This window comes from Triturus cristatus, chromosome 4_1 (genome assembly GCF_964204655.1).
Source record: "Triturus cristatus chromosome 4_1, aTriCri1.1, whole genome shotgun sequence".
Taxonomy (NCBI): domain Eukaryota; kingdom Metazoa; phylum Chordata; class Amphibia; order Caudata; family Salamandridae; genus Triturus; species Triturus cristatus.
In genome coordinates, this window is record NC_140585.1 from 630,234,583 (window position 1) to 630,255,041 (window position 20,459).

Below are 20,459 nucleotides of genomic sequence, written 5' to 3' on the forward strand. Positions count from 1 at the left end.
CTTTGAGTTGACTCGCTGTGCCGGCTTGTTTTGAAGTCTCTGGCTGGCGGCGGCACGCTGCATCATTGAAATCACCGTGGGGGCAGTCAGGACAGGGGCAGAGGCAGAGGGCAATGCGGCGGGGGTTTTGCTGAGTCGCACCTCTCCGAACCAGCGTTTTTTCAGTTGACCCCCCGGCAGGAGCTCCAGCAAGTTCTCTGCGGGTAGCACCACGCCTGTTGCTCGCTTCTTGGTCGCGGAGGGCTTGCCGCGCTGCTCTTGTTTTAGCCGCTGCAGAGGCAGCAGCAGCCGCGTTCTTTGGGGCCATTGTATCCTGAATGACGGCGTGTTTCGCTTGTACTGCGTGTTCCGCGCTGCTTCCCAGGTGCAGCTGCCAAAGGAGAGGTTGAACGCCTGGAGAGGGGCGGTTACCGGCCAGTAACCGTAACACTGCGTATCCGATGATTGAGGCTAGCAGTGAGAGCAGCGTCCTCGGGATCTCGCATTCGGAAGGTACAATTACAGATTCAGCAGGCTGCATAATTCGGTCCAAGTTTAGCATTTCTTTAAATTCATTCTTTCCGTTATAGTGATCATAACATAACGTCTCTCATACTTTCTTAAAAGTGATTATCGTGGTTATTTTTAGCCGCATGCTCCGCTGAGTTGGTCAGAAGCTGCTACCGGCATCTAGCCTGACGCCGCCATCTTGCCTCTTGAATTACGTAGTCATGTGAATTTGCAGTGTGCATGTCACCCAGGAACCTGGAGAAGAGGGTGTTGCCCTGGCTGGTGCTTGAATTTCTAGGAATGAGCTGGCAGCTCTAATGTGCAAAAAGAGGTCATTCAGGCTTTAGGAACCAGGTACAAGATCCTGGCTCAGATGCAGGGGAGAAGGTCAAGCAGTAAGCTGGTGTAGCAAAGATATATGATGGGGATGTGGAAGCTGATGTGCCTGATCTAGTAGATGGGCCTTTGGTTGAGCCATGTTTTATGTGTGTGGAAGTAGCCTTACGGCTAGAGCGGTCGACCTTGCACCTGGGGAACCGGGTTCGAGTCTCGGCGACGACACTCAACATCCTATGATTCTGGGCAAATCACTTAATCTCCCCTTGCCTAAAAAAAATGAACGTGTCCTTCTGTAAGAAACTGGTGATCATGTAAAGCGCTCTGATACCCGATTTCTCGGGGCCAGTTTGCGCTATATAAAACTCCTAACAAAAAACCAACAAAAAAAGTAGTTTGAAAAGGGCACATTTGTGAATGGGGAACCAACAAAGTTCTTTGAGGTGCGGAGATATGTGGGTGCAGGGTGGGAGGCTGAGTGTGAGTCTGCCCGTGCGTTATGAATGACCAGGAGTCTTTTGGTGAGTTGGGAGGAGATTCCAATGTAACATGTGCTACCAAAATCCAGCTTGATGGTGATAAGGGCTTGAGAGAGGGTTTGACAGATGATGAGCGGAAGTCATCGGAGAATTCTACCAAAGGAGTTCGAGGGTGTGGAAGTAGGAAGTCCTAATTTTGAGGGCCATCAGAGTGAGGTGGTCTTTGTGAGAAGTTGGCCTGGCATATGCTGTTCCTAGTTATAGGGACACCTTGTACCAGTCCAATTCGACTCCCATTGATGATAGGTTTAAGACAACCTTTAAAGAAAGCTATCCTAGTGGTAGCTGTGGAGAGCAGCCTTCAGGCTAAGTCTTGAAGGAGTGTTAAGCTTATTGTTTTACCATAATAACCTCTTGAATAACCAAATGAAAGAGTAGCCCACACAGGTATATATATAAAATATATGTATTTATTCTAGACAGAATCCCACAGTCACTTTATGTGGCTAGTGGCAAAGTTACAATTCAAACAAGCATTTCTAAACACAATAAATAGCACAGAAATCAATGGGCCCCAGGGGGGGACCAAACCATATACTAAAATAGTGGTATAAGAACCACGACAATTCTACAGGCAATGCCTAGGGCATTCAGGATCGCTGGCCCCTTAAGAATCCACCCACAGTTAAGAGGAAGGGGACCCACGGGAGGCGTGTGCAGTGCGAGAAGTTGCTGTCGGGATCGCAATGTTAGCCTATGGAGAATGTTGCGGTTGAATAATTAAGGTTTAAGGACACTTCTAACAACAGTACAAAGTTAAGGTTTGAGACTTAAGGCTTTGGAGAGCCCACCACCACGGAAGTACCGAAGTACCACTGTTACCTGCCCCAGGGAAGCCGGGTGCATAGGTCGATTCTGGTGTCGGGTCGCGGGCTGATTTTCTATGGAAAAGGAGTCCAAACTGCTGCTAGCTGGAAGTGTCGCTGAAGTCGTGAAGATTGAAGTTGAAGAAAAGACAAAGATGAACCTGAAAGCAGAGGGGACAGAGTCTGGGTCACAGCACAGTGACCAGGGAGCTCACAGGAAGGAGCTCGTGGATGTCGGGTGCTTCAGGTGTGGAAGGTACAGCTGGGCTCTGCAGTCACGGGCTCCGGGAGGCTTCAAGGAAGGCCAGCTTCTGGAGGGCGACTGTCCCACGTCGGCTGAGGGTCGCTGCGGTGTTAGTGTCCCGATTGGATCCACTAAGCATTGGCAACCGCAACCCACGCAAGATGAACAAAGCAGCTGCTGGTGCAGACCCACGAGGTCTGAGGGTGCTCTCCTTTGCAGGGAGCGTAGAGCAGGCCTGGAGCAACCAGGGGAACTCTTGGAAAAGAAGATTGTCCTCCGTCAGGGCCCACAAGTCGGGAGACAAGGGACCGCGGAAGGCAGCAAAATGGAGTGCGTAAAAGGGCTCCCACGGGCCACCGGAGCGGGCCAGGGAGCTGAGGGTCGGCACAAATGCTGCTCGAAGGTTGGCTCAAGAATGGGCCAAAGCACAACTTCCCCACTAGTCGGGGTCGTGTGCTGGACAAGAGGTGGCCGGTGTCTCGGGGTATGCGGGGATCTCGACACCCACGTGGTCCAGGGTGCTCAGACTTGCTGGGCACGCTCACAGGACGCTGGGATGCACTGGAGACCCACCTCGAGGTTGCTGGAAGGCGTCGAAGGTCGTGAGAGCAACGAAGTTCCAACCGGGTATCTTGTAGTCTTTTAGGTGCCTGCCAAGCAGGGGGATAACTCCTTTATCCCAAGGGAGATTTCTTCAGTCAGCTGGGCAGCAGCTCGTCGAAGGTCAGTTCTGTGAAGTCCTGTACGAATCTAAGGCTCTAGGGCAAAGTTATTCCCATATATCCCCAAGATTAGGGGATGGTCCAAAATAGAGCCTACCAATCAGAGTAGAGGCGGGAAAGGGTGGCTACACCCACTCCCCTTTGTGTGTTTCCCGCCTGGGCGAGGGGCAGGATGCCCCTGAACCGGTTCCAGGCGGTGTATGCAGAATTGGGGCTCTGCAGCTGCCTACGTGCAACTCTGAATGGACTTTTGGTGCACCCACCCTGTTCCAATCCACATATCCTGTCTGGGGAGGTGCTGGCACCTCCCTGCCACAGGAGCCCTATTGTCCAGATGGCGAGGCTGGGGTTTTCCCCAGCAACAGCCAGCCAGAGTCGTGTAGGTGGCGAACAGTAGCCATTTTGTGGTACATGTGCACTTTTAAATTGGTTTCCAAATTCTACCGCTTTTCCCATATCACCCTCCTAGCAAGGGGGAATCGTGCCCCCATGCCCATGGCTGGACTGGGGGTATGATTCCTTCATGTTTGACACCAAACACGATATGGTTCGGTGTAGCCACTCCAAAGTTACAGCGATGACGCAATAACTTATAATGCGGTTAAGAGTATATGGTATGGCTACACTACAAACAACCCAGTAACATTTTTACGAAGGTTGCAGGGAGGCCCTACTCACGTAGGGGTCCCCCCTCACACATACCTCAGCACCCAGCCCTGTAGGATTACCAGGGCCTGCCATAGGGGTGACCTATGAGAGTATATGTGTTGTAATGGTATGGGACATAGGGTACCTACATCCCTATAAGGGGTGCTAGCACCACCTTACCCAGGCTACAGTAGTGGCCTGGTGGTGTCAGTTTGGGTGGCTGTCCCAGGGTGGCACAATAAGTGCTGCAGCCCTGGTAGGCCTACTGGGGGACCCATGCCCTGGGTACCTAGGGTACCATCTACCAGGGACTGGTAGGGCATGCCCAGCATCCAATTGGTTGGTACCTAGGGTACTCACATAGTTTACCAGAGGAAGCAGATAGGCTGGGGTCCTGGATAGCAGGGCCACAGCCTGGCTAAAGTCATAAAAACAGTCAAAACATCAGCAAAAAGTTGGGGGCAACTATGCAGTCGATGCCACTCTCCTACACAACCCCCCCCCCCCCCCAAACGCAGGGACATTAAACTAACCTTGACCAGTTGAGTCTTCATGTTCTAAGTGGAAATATCTGGAGAGGCCATCTGCATTGGCATGGTTGCTCCCAGGTCTATGTTCCACTGTATAGTCCATCCCCTGTAGGGAAACGGACCACCTGAGTAGTTTGGGGTTTTCACCCTTCATCTGTTTTAGCCATAGGAGGGGCTTATGGTCTGTCTGAACAATGAAGTGAGTACCAAACAAGTATGGCCTCAGCTTCTTCAGGGCCCAGACCACAGCAAAGGCCTCCCTCTCTATGGCTGACCAACGTTTCTCTCTGGGGGTCAACCTTCTGCTAATAAAAGCTACTGGTTGATCCTGGCCCTCCTCATTCAGTTGTGATAACACAGCACCTACCCCCACCTCTGAAGCATCAGTTTGAACTATGAATTCTTTGGAGTAGTTGGGGCTTTGGAGCACTGGAGCAGAGCACATTGCCTGTTTAAGGTCATCAAAAGCTTTCTGACAGCTGACAGTCCACTGAACCTTTTTGGGCATCCTCTTGGAGGTGAGATCATTCAAGGGGGTCACTATGGATCCATATCCTTTCACAAATCACCTATAATAACCAGTCAGGCCCAAGAAAGCTCGAACCTGAGTCTGGGTGGTTGGAGCAACCCAGTCCATGATGGTCTGGATTTTGCTCTGTAAAGGTTGAACCTGGCCTCCTCCTACAAGGTGTCCCAGGTATACAACCTGACTCTGCCCTATCTGGCACTTAGTAGCCTTGATAGTGAGCCCAGCCTTCTGCAGGGCTTCTAAAACTTCCCTCAGGTGGATCAGGTGATCTTCCCAGGTGGAGCTAAAGACAGCAATATCATCTAGATATGCTGCACTAAAGTCTTCCAGGCCTGAGAGGACTTGGTTCACCAACCTTTGAAAAGTGGCAGGTGCATTTTTCAAACCAAAGGGCATCACAATAAATTGATAATGCCCACTAGGGGTAGAAAATGCAGTTTTGGCTTTTGCAGACTCAGCTAACCTTATCTGCCAGTAGCCAGCTGTCAGATCAAATGTGCTCAGATATTTGGCTGAGGCCAACCTATCTATGAGCTCATCTGCTCTGGGAATTGGATGAGCATCAGTCTTAGTGACTGCATTGAGACCCCTGTAGTCTACACAAAACCTCATCTCTCTCTTACCACCCTGGGTGTGAGGTTTTGGTACTAGGACTACTGGGCTAGCCCAAGGGCTATCTGAGGGCTCAATTACTCCCAACTCCAACATCTTTTGGACTTCAGTCCGTATGCAGTCCCTGACATGGTCAGGTTGCCTGTAGATCTTATTCTTGACAGGCAGACTGTCCCCAGTGTCCACTTCGTGAGTGCACCAGGTGGTCTGACTAGGAGTCAGAGAAAACATATGTCTGTATCTTTGTAGAACCGGTCTACAATCTGCTTGCTGCTGGGCAGTGAGGCTGCCTGCCAAGGCTACTCCATCAACTGACCCATCGTCAGGGTTCTGAGAGAGCAGGTCTGGGAGAGGGTCACTCTCTTCCTCCTGTCCCTCATCTGTTGCCATGAGCAAGCCCATGTCAGCCCTGTCCACATATGCTTTCAATCTATTCACATGAAGTACCCTGTGGGGACTTCTGGGAGTGCCAAGGTCTACCAGGTAGGTAACCTCTCCCTTTTTCTCCAAAATGGTATGGGGTCCACTCCACTTATCTTGGAGAGCTGCTGGGGCCACTGGCTCCAACACCCATACCTTCTGTCCTGGCTGGTACACCACCAGGACAGCCTTTTGGTCATGCCAGGCTTTCTGTAATTCCTGACTTGCCTCCAGGTTTTTAGTTGCCTTCTTCATATACTCAGCCATCCGGGAGCGGAGACCAAGTACGTAGTCCACTATGTCCTGTTTAGGGGGTTTGAGAGGTTGCTCCCATCCCTCCTTCACTAGACAAAGTGGCCCTCTAACAGGATGGCCAAACAGAAGTTCAAAGGGGCTGTAGCCAACCCCCTTCTGTGGCACCTCTCTGTATGCAAAGAGAAGGCAGGGCAGAAAAACATCCCATTTTCGCCTAAGCTTTTCTGGTAGTCCTTTAATCATACCCTTTAGGGTCTTGTTGAACCTTTCAACAAGACCATTGCATTGAGGATGGTAAGGGGTGGTGAACTTATAGTTAACCCCACACTCCTTCCACATTGCCTTCAGGTAACTACTCATAAAGTTTGTACCTCTGTCAGACAATACCTCCTTAGGGAACCCCACCCTGGAGAAGACTCCAAGGAGGGCCCTTGCCACCACAGGAGCTGTGATGGTCCTAAGGGGAATAGCTTCTGGGTATCTAGTGGCATGATCCACTACCACTAAAATGAACCTGTGCCCAGATGCTGTTGGGGGGTCTAAGGGACCAACGATGTCAATCCCCACCCGCTCAAAGGGCACCCCCACCACAGGTAATGGTATCAGGGGGGCCTTGGTGGATTTACCTGCCTTGCCACTTGCTTGGCAGGTAATGCAAGAGCTGCAAAAGCTCTTACAGTCTTCACTCATGTGGGGCCAATGAAAGTGTGGGACAATTCTGTCCCAAGTCTTATTTTGGCCCAGGTGTCCTGCTAAGGGGATATCATGGGCCAGTGTGAGCAGGAAGCTCCTAAACTTCTGAGGTATGACCAACCTCCTGGCTGCACCAGGCTTGGGGTCTCGACCCTCAGAGTAAAGGAGCCCTTCATCCCAATAAATCTTATGGGTCCCACTGGCATCCCCTGCAGCAGCTTGCTGTCTGAGGGGTTCAAGAGTGGGGCAGCTCTGCTGCTCCAGGCTCAAGTCTGCCCTAGAAGGTCCCCCTGCCCCCAAGAACTCAACCTGATCAGGTTCCAGTTCCTCTGGGGCAGTTCCTTCTTCAGGAGCTAGATCCTCTTCTGCTAAAAGAGTTTCTACAGACTGATCCTGGGGGGAAGGCTCGGCCTTACCCCTGCTACTCCTCCCCTTGGAAGGCCCTTGGTCCATTTTTCCAGGATCCAAGGCCTGTTCAGTTCCTGTCAGCTTTGCTTTTGACCTTGTCAGGGCAAATACTTCTGCTGATATACCCAACATTGCTGCATGGGTACTTAGCTCCACCTCAGCCCATGCTGAGGTCTCCAAATCATTCCCTAGTAAACATTCAACAGGTAGGTCTGCACTCACCACAACTTTCTTGAGGCCAGTTACCCCTCCCCAGGAGAAGTTCACAACAGCTAGAGCATGGTCTGTACTAACGTTGCTAGCATTGGTCACTTGGTATGTCTCTCCAAGTATGATCTGGTTAGGGTCCACAAGGTCCTTAGTCACCATAGTGACACTGGCCCCTGTATCCCTGTAAGCTAGTGACTCCCTTCCATTTATGGTTGTCTGTTGTCTGTATTTGCCCAGACCACTGGGGCTCACAAACAGGGACAAGTCCCCATCACAAACTAGCACAGCCTGAGTAGGAGTTCTGACTAGGCCAGAGTCCTCTCCAGATCCCAGGGTCAACCCTACTATGCCCTTGTTCTGTGCACCAACACCTGTAACTGTACTAGGGGGAACAGGAGCCTTAGGGGCTGGTGTGGTGCTTGGGGAGTCTTTGGCCTTATTACAGTCTGAAGTCCAATGGGTAGTCTGTTTACAGTACTTACACCATGGCTTCCTTGGTTGTTTGTATTTGTTTTTCTTGGTAGTCTCAGAAGCTGCTTTTTGGGGGCCTGTTGAAGACTGCTGGTCTTTTCCCTTTTCCCCACCCTTGTCAGAGTTTTTGGCATCTTCTTTTTTAGTTGCACCTCCCAAGGGCTGGACCTTTTGCTTAATCCTGGTTCTGACCCATTTGTCTGCCTTCTTTCCCAATTCTTGGGGAGAGGTCAGATCAGAGTCCACCAGGTGCTGATGTAAGAGCTGGTTCTGACAATTGTTAAGGATCTGCTCCCTCATTATGAGATTGTATAATCCTGTATAATCATCTACTTTGCTGCCAGTTAACCAACCTTCCAGTGCCTTGGTTGCACAATCCACAAAGTCTACCCAATCCTGATTTTGTGCTTTCTGGGTGTCTCTGAACTTAAGTCTGTACTGATCAGTGGTTAAGCCAAACCCATCTATTAAAGCATCTTTCAGGATATAATAATCATCAGCATCCTCTTCTCTTACAGAGAGGAGCTTGTCTCTTCCTTTATCTGAAAAGGAGAGCCACAGGATTGCTGCCCACTGCTCTACTGGGGCCCTCTGTACTCTACAGGCCCTTTCAAGAGCAGATATCCATTTGTGGATATCATCCCCATTCTGATAGGGGGGCACAATCTTGTGGAGGTTCCTATTGTCAGGGACTTTCTCTCTAACTCTAGGGGTTTCCTTACTGCCACCAGGGATCTCTAGACCCCACTTTCTTGAAGCTTTCTGAAGCTCCAGGGTTTCCCTGTCCAATGCTAACTGTTCTCTTTTAAGCTCAAGCTTAGCCTGCTCAAATTTGATCAGTCTGCATTTCCTCTCATGAGAGGTTTCTCTTCTCTGAGAAGAGGCAGAGGACCCTTTGGATCCCCTAGAATGGTTGGATCCCACTGAGGGGGATCTGTTCCTTCTGGGGTCCACCACTCTCCTTTTAAGGGTGGAGGGAGTGCCTCTTGGGCCATCACCTCCATGCTGTGAGTGGTTTGTGTCTTCCAGGTCAGGATTTTCATCCTCTTCCTGTTCCTCTTCAGATTCCACTCTGGGAGTGTCCTCTTCTGAGGGGTGCCCACCCACGTTGTCCGTCCCTCTGGATCCTATGGACTCCATAAAGTCTGCTATGAGCAGGATCTCTTTGAGACGTTTTGTGTTGGCACCTCTTTCTGTCTTCAGTCTCCTAAGGGTGCACATTTCCCTGAGCTCAGCAAAGGTGAAATTATCATACTTATCTACTGGGACCCTCTGGGGTCCTTCCATAGCCTTAGTGCCACTTGAAGACATGTTTAGTGTAGTGATGTATCTACCTACACTAAGTGTGGCCTACTGAACCCTCTCTTGAGTTGTAGTCAAGGTGTGCTAGACCCTCTACACACAACTCCAAGTTCAGTAGAACTTATTGTATTCTAGCTTGAATTTATATGTACCTTTGGTACCTTGTGGCTTTCACTTTAGAAATTCAATGTGTTATCTGGTAAAACAATGGCAAGCTTGAATCCAACCGCTGCACACCAATGTGAGAAGTTGGCCTGGCATATGCTGTTCCTAGTTATAGGGACACCTTGTACCAGTCCAATTCGACTCCCATTGATGATAGGTTTAAGACAACCTTTAAAGAAAGCTATCCTAGTGGTAGCTGTGGAGAGCAGCCTTCAGGCTAAGTCTTGAAGGAGTGTTAAGCTTATTGTTTTACCATAATAACCTCTTGAATAACCAAATGAAAGAGTAGCCCACACAGGTATATATATAAAATATATGTATTTATTCTAGACAGAATCCCACAGTCACTTTATGTGGCTAGTGGCAAAGTTACAATTCAAACAAGCATTTCTAAACACAATAAATAGCACAGAAATCAATGGGCCCCAGGGGGGGACCAAACCATATACTAAAATAGTGGTATAAGAACCACGACAATTCTACAGGCAATGCCTAGGGCATTCAGGATCGCTGGCCCCTTAAGAATCCACCCACAGTTAAGAGGAAGGGGACCCACGGGAGGCGTGTGCAGTGCGAGAAGTTGCTGTCGGGATCGCAATGTTAGCCTATGGAGAATGTCGCGGTTGAATAATTAAGGTTTAAGGACACTTCTAACAACAGTACAAAGTTAAGGTTTGAGACTTAAGGCTTTGGAGAGCCCACCACCACGGAAGTACCGAAGTACCACTGTTACCTGCCCCAGGGAAGCCGGGTGCATAGGTCGATTCTGGTGTCGGGTCGCGGGCTGATTTTCTATGGAAAAGGAGTCCAAACTGCTGCTAGCTGGAAGTGTCGCTGAAGTCGTGAAGATTGAAGTTGAAGAAAAGACAAAGATGAACCTGAAAGCAGAGGGGACAGAGTCTGGGTCACAGCACAGTGACCAGGGAGCTCACAGGAAGGAGCTCGTGGATGTCGGGTGCTTCAGGTGTGGAAGGTACAGCTGGGCTCTGCAGTCACGGGCTCCGGGAGGCTTCAAGGAAGGCCAGCTTCTGGAGGGCGACTGTCCCACGTCGGCTGAGGGTCGCTGCGGTGTTAGTGTCCCGATTGGATCCACTAAGCATTGGCAACCGCAACCCACGCAAGATGAACAAAGCAGCTGCTGGTGCAGACCCACGAGGTCTGAGGGTGCTCTCCTTTGCAGGGAGCGTAGAGCAGGCCTGGAGCAACCAGGGGAACTCTTGGAAAAGAAGATTGTCCTCCGTCAGGGCCCACAAGTCGGGAGACAAGGGACCGCGGAAGGCAGCAAAATGGAGTGCGTAAAAGGGCTCCCACGGGCCACCGGAGCGGGCCAGGGAGCTGAGGGTCGGCACAAATGCTGCTCGAAGGTTGGCTCAAGAATGGGCCAAAGCACAACTTCCCCACTGGTCGGGGTCGTGTGCTGGACAAGAGGTGGCCGGTGTCTCGGGGTATGCGGGGATCTCGACACCCACGTGGTCCAGGGTGCTCAGACTTGCTGGGCACGCTCACAGGACGCTGGGATGCACTGGAGACCCACCTCGAGGTTGCTGGAAGGCGTCGAAGGTCGTGAGAGCAACGAAGTTCCAACCGGGTATCTTGTAGTCTTTTAGGTGCCTGCCAAGCAGGGGGATAACTCCTTTATCCCAAGGGAGATTTCTTCAGTCAGCTGGGCAGCAGCTCGTCGAAGGTCAGTTCTGTGAAGTCCTGTACGAATCTAAGGCTCTAGGGCAAAGTTATTCCCATATATCCCCAAGATTAGGGGATGGTCCAAAATAGAGCCTACCAATCAGAGTAGAGGCGGGAAAGGGTGGCTACACCCACTCCCCTTTGTGTGTTTCCCGCCTGGGCGAGGGGCAGGATGCCCCTGAACCGGTTCCAGGCGGTGTATGCAGAATTGGGGCTCTGCAGCTGCCTACGTGCAACTCTGAATGGACTTTTGGTGCACCCACCCTGTTCCAATCCACATATCCTGTCTGGGGAGGTGCTGGCACCTCCCTGCCACAGGAGCCCTATTGTCCAGATGGCGAGGCTGGGGTTTTCCCCAGCAACAGCCAGCCAGAGTCGTGTAGGTGGCGAACAGTAGCCATTTTGTGGTACATGTGCACTTTTAAATTGGTTTCCAAATTCTACCGCTTTTCCCATATCACCCTCCTAGCAAGGGGGAATCGTGCCCCCATGCCCATGGCTGGACTGGGGGTATGATTCCTTCATGTTTGACACCAAACACGATATGGTTCGGTGTAGCCACTCCAAAGTTACAGCGATGACGCAATAACTTATAATGCGGTTAAGAGTATATGGTATGGCTACACTACAAACAACCCAGTAACATTTTTACGAAGGTTGCAGGGAGGCCCTACTCACGTAGGGGTCCCCCCTCACACATACCTCAGCACCCAGCCCTGTAGGATTACCAGGGCCTGCCATAGGGGTGACCTATGAGAGTATATGTGTTGTAATGGTATGGGACATAGGGTACCTACATCCCTGTAAGGGGTGCTAGTACCACCTTACCCAGGCTACAGTAGTGGCCTGGTGGTGTCAGTTTGGGTGGCTGTCCCAGGGTGGCACAATAAGTGCTGCAGCCCTGGTAGGCCTACTGGGGGACCCATGCCCTGGGTACCTAGGGTACCATCTACCAGGGACTGGTAGGGCATGCCCAGCATCCAATTGGTTGGTACCTAGGGTACTCACATAGTTTACCAGAGGAAGCAGATAGGCTGGGGTCCTGGATAGCAGGGCCACAGCCTGGCTAAAGTCATAAAAACAGTCAAAACATCAGCAAAAAGTTGGGGGCAACTATGCAGTCGATGCCACTCTCCTACAGTCTTCATCCAGTGAGTGACTTTTTTTTTTTAACAGAGTTTTATATAGCGCAAACTTGACCTGGTAACGGGTATCAGAACACTTTACATAGCACCAGTTGCGTTACATGAGGACACATTCATTTTTTTTAGGCACGGGGAGATTAAGTGATTTGCCCAGAATCACAGGATCTTCAGCGTCAATGCCGAGACTCGAACTCGGTTCCCCAGATTCGAGGTCGACCGCCTTAGCCGTTAGGCCAAATCCTCTTCCCAACTTCTGAGATGCATTTGATGAATTTAGTTTTGGGGGCCGTAGTGGTCCTCAGAGAGGGAGAGGATGACCTCAATAGCATATGAAATGAAGTTAGGTACATAGGCTCTGGTGATGCAGGTGAGCATGGCCATGTCTTAGAGGTTGAGCCTTAGGTTTCTCCATAAATCAGGTTGGAGGCTGAGATGGTGTAGGGGGCCAGGTTGACAGCCTGTGTGTGGTCTGTGAAGAAGGAGCGGATACACTGAATTGTCGTTCTGCATATTCTGGTCGGATCATGAAGTGGTGGGGTTTTGAGTGGGCCAGTTAGTCTGCACAGGAGCTGATCAAGTTGTTGAAGCTGGTGATTAATCAGGAGAGAGTGTTTTCTTGGTGCCTCTGGCAGTAGGTTATGGGGTTCTGCACACCAGGTTTCTTCAGAGATTTCACTCCAGTAGCATCAGGTGGTCTTGGGGGGTGTGGTTCTGTGGTGGAGAGTTAGGTGTAGGTTAAAACGGATAAGGGAGTGATTTTTCCAAGTTGGTGAAGACAGGATGGGGTCCAGTGGAATGGGTAGGTCCTTCACTCATTGAGTAAATGCAAGTATGTTTACATCTTCGAGGAAGCTGTTGGTGTTAGGGTCGGAGTGGTCTCCCAAGTGCAATTGAGGTTGCCAAGGACGATGAAAGAGCTGGAGTTGAGCATGAGAGGGATGATGGTGCGATGGTCATGTCAAAGTTGGCTCTTGGTATAATACACCAATAGAGTAGGGCTCCTCTTAGGGCCTTGCTGCTCGAAATGGTACATTTGAAAGCCAGGTGTTGGAGTTGGTCACAGGAGCTTACTGAGGTGAGCGAGCATTAGATGTTTTGTGATTCCTCCTCTGGATATGCTGGCTCTGTACTGTCTTCCGATCTTGTTGCGGGGAAGGATGGGTGTGGCGATGTCTGGCCTGCAAGTATGTTTGAGCCAGGTCTTGGTAAGGAAGAGTAGATTTAGGTAGAGGTCATGCAGGAAGTCTCAGGTTGTAATGCTGTGTCTGGTGAGTAGGCAGGTCAGTGCGCCCAGTGTTGGCTGTGGCAGTGTCCTGTGAGGCAAGTTTGCATGTGGGGCGAGGAAAGAGGTGTGATGGGGAGAAAGCTGGGAGAGGTGCAGGAGAAGTGGCAGGCAGTGCAGGCAAACATACTTTCAGTGCTGGCTGGGAGGAGCTCAGCTGTAGCACAGAGATGGGTTGCAGCCACAGAGAGCACCAGCAGAGTAGCATCTTGGCAACAATGGGCTGGGAGAGGACTAGTGATCCTGGAGCTGGGAGCGGATGGGCACTGACATGCTGCCATTTGGTGTGGCTTCGGCACACCACAAGTTGGCCTGCTGAGCGTCTGCCATTATGAAGGTCTGGGGGAGGAGGAGATCCTGGGGGTGGAGGCCGAAGCTGACCATTGCAGGAGCATGTGAAATGGGGAAATGTGGCAGGTGGGAAGCAGTGGCCTGAAGGAAATAATGAGTCTGTGGCAGTGAGGGAAAAAAGGCAGCATAAAATGCTAAAGTGGAAAGAAAGAGAGGAAAGATGGAGCAAGAAAGGATGATTCTGAAAAAGGCAAAAAGAGAAAAAAGCTGAAAAAAGGAGTCAGAGTACACAAGAAAAACCAGAGGCACAAACAAAAGCTAAAAGATGTAGAAAGAGAGGCAAAAAGTGGCAAATGAAAAGCAAAAGTGAGTGTGAGTGTGAGAGTGAATCCAAAGCAATTTGTGTGGAGAGAGTGCAAAAAATGAGGCAAGAAAGAATGGAAAGAGAGGCACAAAGTGTCAGGTAGTGGCTAAAAAACACGTATGAGGCAAAGGTGGAAAGTGGCAAGAGAAAAGGCAAAAAGCACAAGGAGGCAAAGGTTGAACGTGGAAAGTGAAAGGCCGGGTACAAAGAGGCAGAGGAAAAGAGGTGGCAAAAAAGAGAAACACGATGGAGATAGGGGGCCTCGGATCAATGTAGCAGGATGGAAACGGGGTCTGAAAGGGTGTGGTGTGGCCAAGGGGCCAAGGCAACAGGCAAGGCATATCTAGGAAGAAAGGGTCACAGTTTTCTGGCTGCAAATCATATGATTTGCAGGCTCACATGGTTTGTCCTAGGCCATATACTGAACCACTTCGGTGAGTTGGGAAAAGCCTGTCAAACTATAAAAAAAAGGTTTTGGGAATCATTTTGAATGTCATTTAGGAGGGGGAGTGAAAGGTGCTGCCATCTTAATTGTGATTTCCAATGGTAAGTATCAATGGTTTGTGAACACCATTGCAAACCACTGAAAAGTCACCCCAAACATCAATAGGGATGGGAATTGATTCACAAAGGAAATAATGCCTGACAGTCTCAGCAGCGCAGTCTGTGGTCTAAGAAAGCAGTGCATGCTGCAAAAGAGATTGTGTTTTTTTAAAGCAGCACCATTTTCATTAATGAGAAGCATTGACATTTGGTTTTTCCCGTTTGGGAAAACAAAAGAATGGATGGTGGTCGGTTGTCCCATGGAGGTCACCATCCATTATTTGCAGCCATTAGGAATGAGTCGCACATTGCAGTCTGCCTAATTAATATTCATTAGGCAGGTCGTTTTGCACTCTTGGTAAACGAGTAGTTTGCATGGCAACATATTGGTGCATAGGATTGTTGGTAAAATGCATATCCATTTGCCAGCCATTCGGTGGGTACACTGCAAATCCTGATTTGTGAATGGGTCTGTGTGTATTAGGCCCATACACACCAATTTTGTCTCTTCTCAGTGAGGCAATTCATGCACCCTAATAACCTCCAAGTATAAACACCATCTGCAGTTTCACCAGTAGCTTTAGTAAATGTTTTTCAGATAACTAGATTGATATGAATTTTCAAAAAGATGTCTGGCATCCTCTGTACTCCATGGGAAATGTTGTCCTCAGGCCAAGGCAAATTTTATCACTTGGTAAAAGGATGGGGATGTAAACGATAAAGAGGCATTGGATGATAATTAGTGAGCACTGTTATAGCACACTGTCTGGAAGATAACTGTTGAACGGAGATCTGCTTCTTCCAGTGTGAAATCCCACAGGCCAGCCTCAGCTTTTAAATGATATGCTATTTGTAAAATGAGTACCATGGAAGTGGGTAATTAGAACAGTCATAAAAAACGTAAAGGGAATACCTTTTACTTTATTAATAATATGAGATTTTAACAAGAATGATTTAGTTAGAATGTTGACATCCTAATTAAAAATGTACCCCAAATGGATAGACATTGCACAAATCACTACTTTACTCACACTGCAATTGAACAAAAATTGACATGCAAAACAGTGTCTGCCTTATTCTGAGCTTTTCAGTAACTGAACTTGAGCAAAATATTATTCACCAAAACTTTGCAGCGGACTGACGCTGCAGAGCTTAGCTTCTGATTGACAACCTTAGCTAGTCAATGCAGCTATCTGTCACATACACCAGATATAAAAATAGAGGAAAAACAAAAGGAAAAGAGGAGAAAAGGAGGGGAAACGTGATTGTTAGGCATGAAAAGGATACATTCTCAAACAAAAGAGTGAAAATGTGCAGTAGCAGAGCTGATATTCTTAGTTTAAATTCTTTGTTGTTAAATATTTTTTAGCTTTCTGATACTGACAAATAATGACATGCGCTCTTCTGAGCCACACACAAACTTTTAGTAGGCAAGGTATTTTTTATGTGTAACTTACTAAAGGATCTCCATCCGAATCTGTTTGCTTAATGTGCTTTGAGGTTGTTCCTTCCTTGGCAGAGCTATACCCCTCATAGCCAACGTCTTCTGGTCTTAATTGAAGTAAAGATGGCCACTCATGTTGTGACGATGCTGAGCTCCAAGGATAGCTCTCTAGTACCCGCTTTGAAGGATCTTCCCACGGTGCCCTTTTCCCATACATCTGCAATACATATAAAAAGGAAGCACAATAGAGTTACAAATATTTCACACAGCCAGCTCAGAAATGAAATAATTGCAGCAGGACAGAATACACAAGCAAAGCAGTGGAATCGCAGGGATCTTCATCAACTCCTCCATCTCCTCAGACAAAAACCTAGCAAAATGGAACACATGATGTTCAAGCTCGACATCGCAGCCAACTACACCCTGAGTGGCACCCTTATCTACAGACCACTGAGACCTCGCACAAATTCGCTGACACCATTGCAGACTTTGTTGCACCCTTCATCTTCACTCAACTCTAATGGCTCAACCCTCCTTAGAGACCGGATGTTCCACCTGGAAGAATGCACCGACCTGACCATGACAGTACTACTCAAACTCCTAGAAAACCTCGGCCTCTCCCAACTAGTGAAAAGACCCACACACTTCAATGGACACCTCCGGGACCTGAAAGCCACCACCTTCAATATCATCTCAGTCAACAATCCTGGGCCAATCACCTGGACTGACCATGCTCTCAGTAAATGAACTTTCCCCGTTCCACTTCAACACAGAACAACCATTGCCAAGCTAGTCCGCCAAGACAGAAACATCATCCCAGAGGAAGGCTAGATGACTGCATTCAAGGAATGCTGGCCTTACCACAACAGCAGCATACCCAACACAGTCACATACTTCAACAATTGGATCACCACCTGCGCTGTCACCATCGCTCCTCTCAAACCCAACAAAGTCATAAGATCCAGACAGCAATCTAGCTGGTACACTGAGCAACTCAGTATGACAAACTGCCAATGCAAACAACTGGACAACTGGAGCACAAATGTAGAAGGTGCCAGGACAAAGCTGCCCTCAGACACTACCACAAGCAAATGTGTGCCAACAAACATTCCACGCTCATCAGCTGCATCAAAGCCAGCACCAACAGCAGTATAGAGATTTTCACCTTCATGAAATATTTCACCCCTTCAGCAGCCTGCTCCACTAACACCACACCTTCACAGTACCTCTGCACCAAGCTCTCCCAGTTAGTCTGCAGCAAGATAACCAGAATACCTGACAACTTTGATCCCGAACAAAACCCTTCAGACATCGCTTCATGACTCCCTATAACCATATGCCCCTAAATCTCCACTGTCAAAACTACCTCCACCATGCACTCCATCCACTCCAGGGATCCATTGGATCCTCTACCTCACCACAGATTTGCTAAAGGACTTGTACCCATCAGCTCAGAGCTCACTTCAATCCTGAACACCTTCATCTCTACAGCCACCTTCTCTGATGCATGGAAACATGCCATTAAACTACTCCTGCTCAAGAAGCCTTCTGCAGACCCGACGATACTCACTAACTACACACCCATCTCCTTACATTATCATCAGACTAAAGTCAAGGAGACAATAACCAACAAATGCCAATCCAATTATTTCAATAGACACCATTTCATTGAAATCACCCATTCCTGCTTCAGACCCTACCAAAGCAGGATAACAGCCCTCATTGCTGCCACTGATGAAATCCGTATGATCCTGGAAAGAGGAGACATAGAAGCTCTCATCCTCCTGGACGTCTCAACGGCAGTCCATTCAATGTCCCACCCCATCTTCATCCAACATTTGAATGAGATTTTAATAAAAGGACATGGTCTCTCTGCTGAATACGGTCTTTCCTGGAAGGAAGAACATGGTCCGTCAGTCTGACCCATACCGCTTAGTTACCCGCAACTTCATTCATGGAATACCACAATCACTTCAGCCCAACCCTCTTCAATGAATACATGATCTAGCTTTCTAACATCATCTGGTCCCATGACTTTAATGCCCACTCCTACTCTGACAACACTCAACTTATACTCTCCCTTTTGGTCAAGACTCACAATAGCCAGACCCAGTTCACTGCCTGCATGACCAAGGTATTCAACTGAATGAAGACCAACTGTCACAATCTAAACACTGACAAAACGGAAGTCATGATTTTTTGGAAAAACCCTACGCCGTGGCATTCCTCCTGGTGGCCAGCCAAACTTGATCCTACTATCACACCCACCAACCACACTATTAACCTTGGGATCGTTATTGACCATCAACTCAACATGACAGCCCAAGTCAACACCATCACTGCTTCCATACCCTGAAGATGCAAATCTTCAAATGGCTCTCAATCAGCATGCACAAAAGCAGCATCTACTATCTCATCACAAGCTGAACTACAAGGGCATCCTTTATGCCAGAATCAGCAAAGAACTCACTAGATAACCTCAAACTATTAAGAACTCTGCACCCTGAGTCACACTCAACCTATCATGCAGCACACACATCATACTGCAATGCAGCTAAGAGAGCCCCACTACCTCCCAATACACAAAAGTGCCCCATTCAAACTCCCCACACACACTGTCAAAGCCCTACACACCATGAGCTCAGCCTACCTTAACAACCAAATCTGTTTCCACAAACAAATCCAACACCTTCACTCGGCCATGCATATACATAGCCAGCGGTCTAGTTCTCTCCTACATTGCTCCAAAAGCCTGGAATGACTTGCTGCTAAACATCACCGTCACCTCTTCCAAACTTGAGTTCAGCAAAAAGCTGAAGACCTGGCTCTTTCAATAGACCCACTTACCAGCAATTAGCCAGGCTACATTCCTGGGTGATAGTACACTTTACAAATGCAACTAACATTAGAGAATATAAAAGTCTAAAAATACAAATATAATAGACATCTCTAAAAATAAAGCAGTAACCATACATTTCTTAGTTAGAACAAAACAATTATTTGCTAGCTGCCTTTGGAACTGAACTGGTGCCAGATATATATGTAGAAGCAATTAAAAGCACAGAAGGCTGTTGAAACTTTTCTAGATAGGGCCGTTAAGAAAAATATGACAATATCTTGCATAAAAATATTTATTCATATGGCTATCCTCATAAAACTGATCTCTTAACCTCCTCGTCCTTCACAGTTTTCCTAACCTTTTTTCCTGTCTTTTACATTTTTTATTTAACTTTCAGTATCTGTCTTTAAAGATTTTTACCCATATAACTATAACTAACACCTCAGCATCTCTTGCTTGCCTAAAAATACCTATGCATTCATTAAAATGGTCTGTCAATATTAACCCAACTTTTAAGTTATATAAGTTTATCGTTTCTTCTCTTCCGGGGCGCCTTTTCTTTTTCTTCTCTTTTTAAATGAAAAAGGTTCAACCTAACCAAGGGAAACTTCATGTGGTGTCCACCTGTACAGCAGTAAGTAATCATGCTATTGTGCTGTGGATTCATGTTCTAAATAGTGCTTAGCAGAGAACCTAAGGTACTTGCTTATAGTACATGACTGATGTTTAACGAAACTCAATGCACAAATAGTGTCACCACATCTGGAATGTATGCATCTATCACTGCAGTATACTTTATAATAAAAATAAAATAAAGTCTGCATCTGTTCTTCCTCAGGACCAATCACATATTTCAACAGGCAAGCCATGCATGTAAGTACAGTGATGGTCAGTACAATTAGAGGTCAGCACTTGCCATTTCAGGAACTTACCTGAGAAGATCAATAATATGTGATGTTGTGATGACAGCCTATAATGCAGTCTAATGTCAGCTCAGTGTATAAGCCTAAGGCAATAAATGTGACCACAAGCGTTTTTAACCCAAATACCTTTTTCCTTCACACTGGTAGCGGAGTTTGGTGCTTCTCAGTGTCTAGGATTTCGGTGGGACATATACAGTATTTCCAATTATAACATGTGTTCTTTCCATGCTTCTATAAGAGTGCATTTTCAGAGATGTTATTAATTTTATTAGGTAATCCTCACATACTGTAAATTTGTAAATTAAAGTATGTAGGCAGCAGCTGGATGAAAAAGCTCACAAGTCATATTCTCTCAACTTGAAAATGATAATACAGCTGTGTGGAAATCCATCATTTTGTTAGGTCCCACTTCAAATGTTTTAAAAAATATATTTCACTTTGACAATCTGGTATATGACTTTTGAAGGATGCCCAGCTTTCAGATGTGGCACCAACTACATGTCCTCTGCCCTAAAAATAAAACACATTTCTCCAAGGTTTTGTCATGGTATGAAGAAGAGAATGGA

The 20,459-nt window shown here is 47.9% G+C and overlaps 1 protein-coding gene across 3 annotated transcripts in view; it reads right to left on the reverse strand.

The window, feature by feature from the left end:
* NAV3 (neuron navigator 3) overlaps positions 1 to 20,459 on the reverse strand; it is a 1,112,283-nt gene that overhangs the window by 16,412 nt on the left and 1,075,412 nt on the right. For all 3 annotated transcript variants that reach the window (XM_085653004.1, XM_085653005.1, XM_085653006.1), the window contains one exon: positions 16,145 to 16,348. In XM_085653004.1, the coding sequence (XP_085509130.1) occupies positions 16,145 to 16,348 (204 nt within the window). The remainder of the gene's footprint in view (positions 1 to 16,144; positions 16,349 to 20,459) is intronic.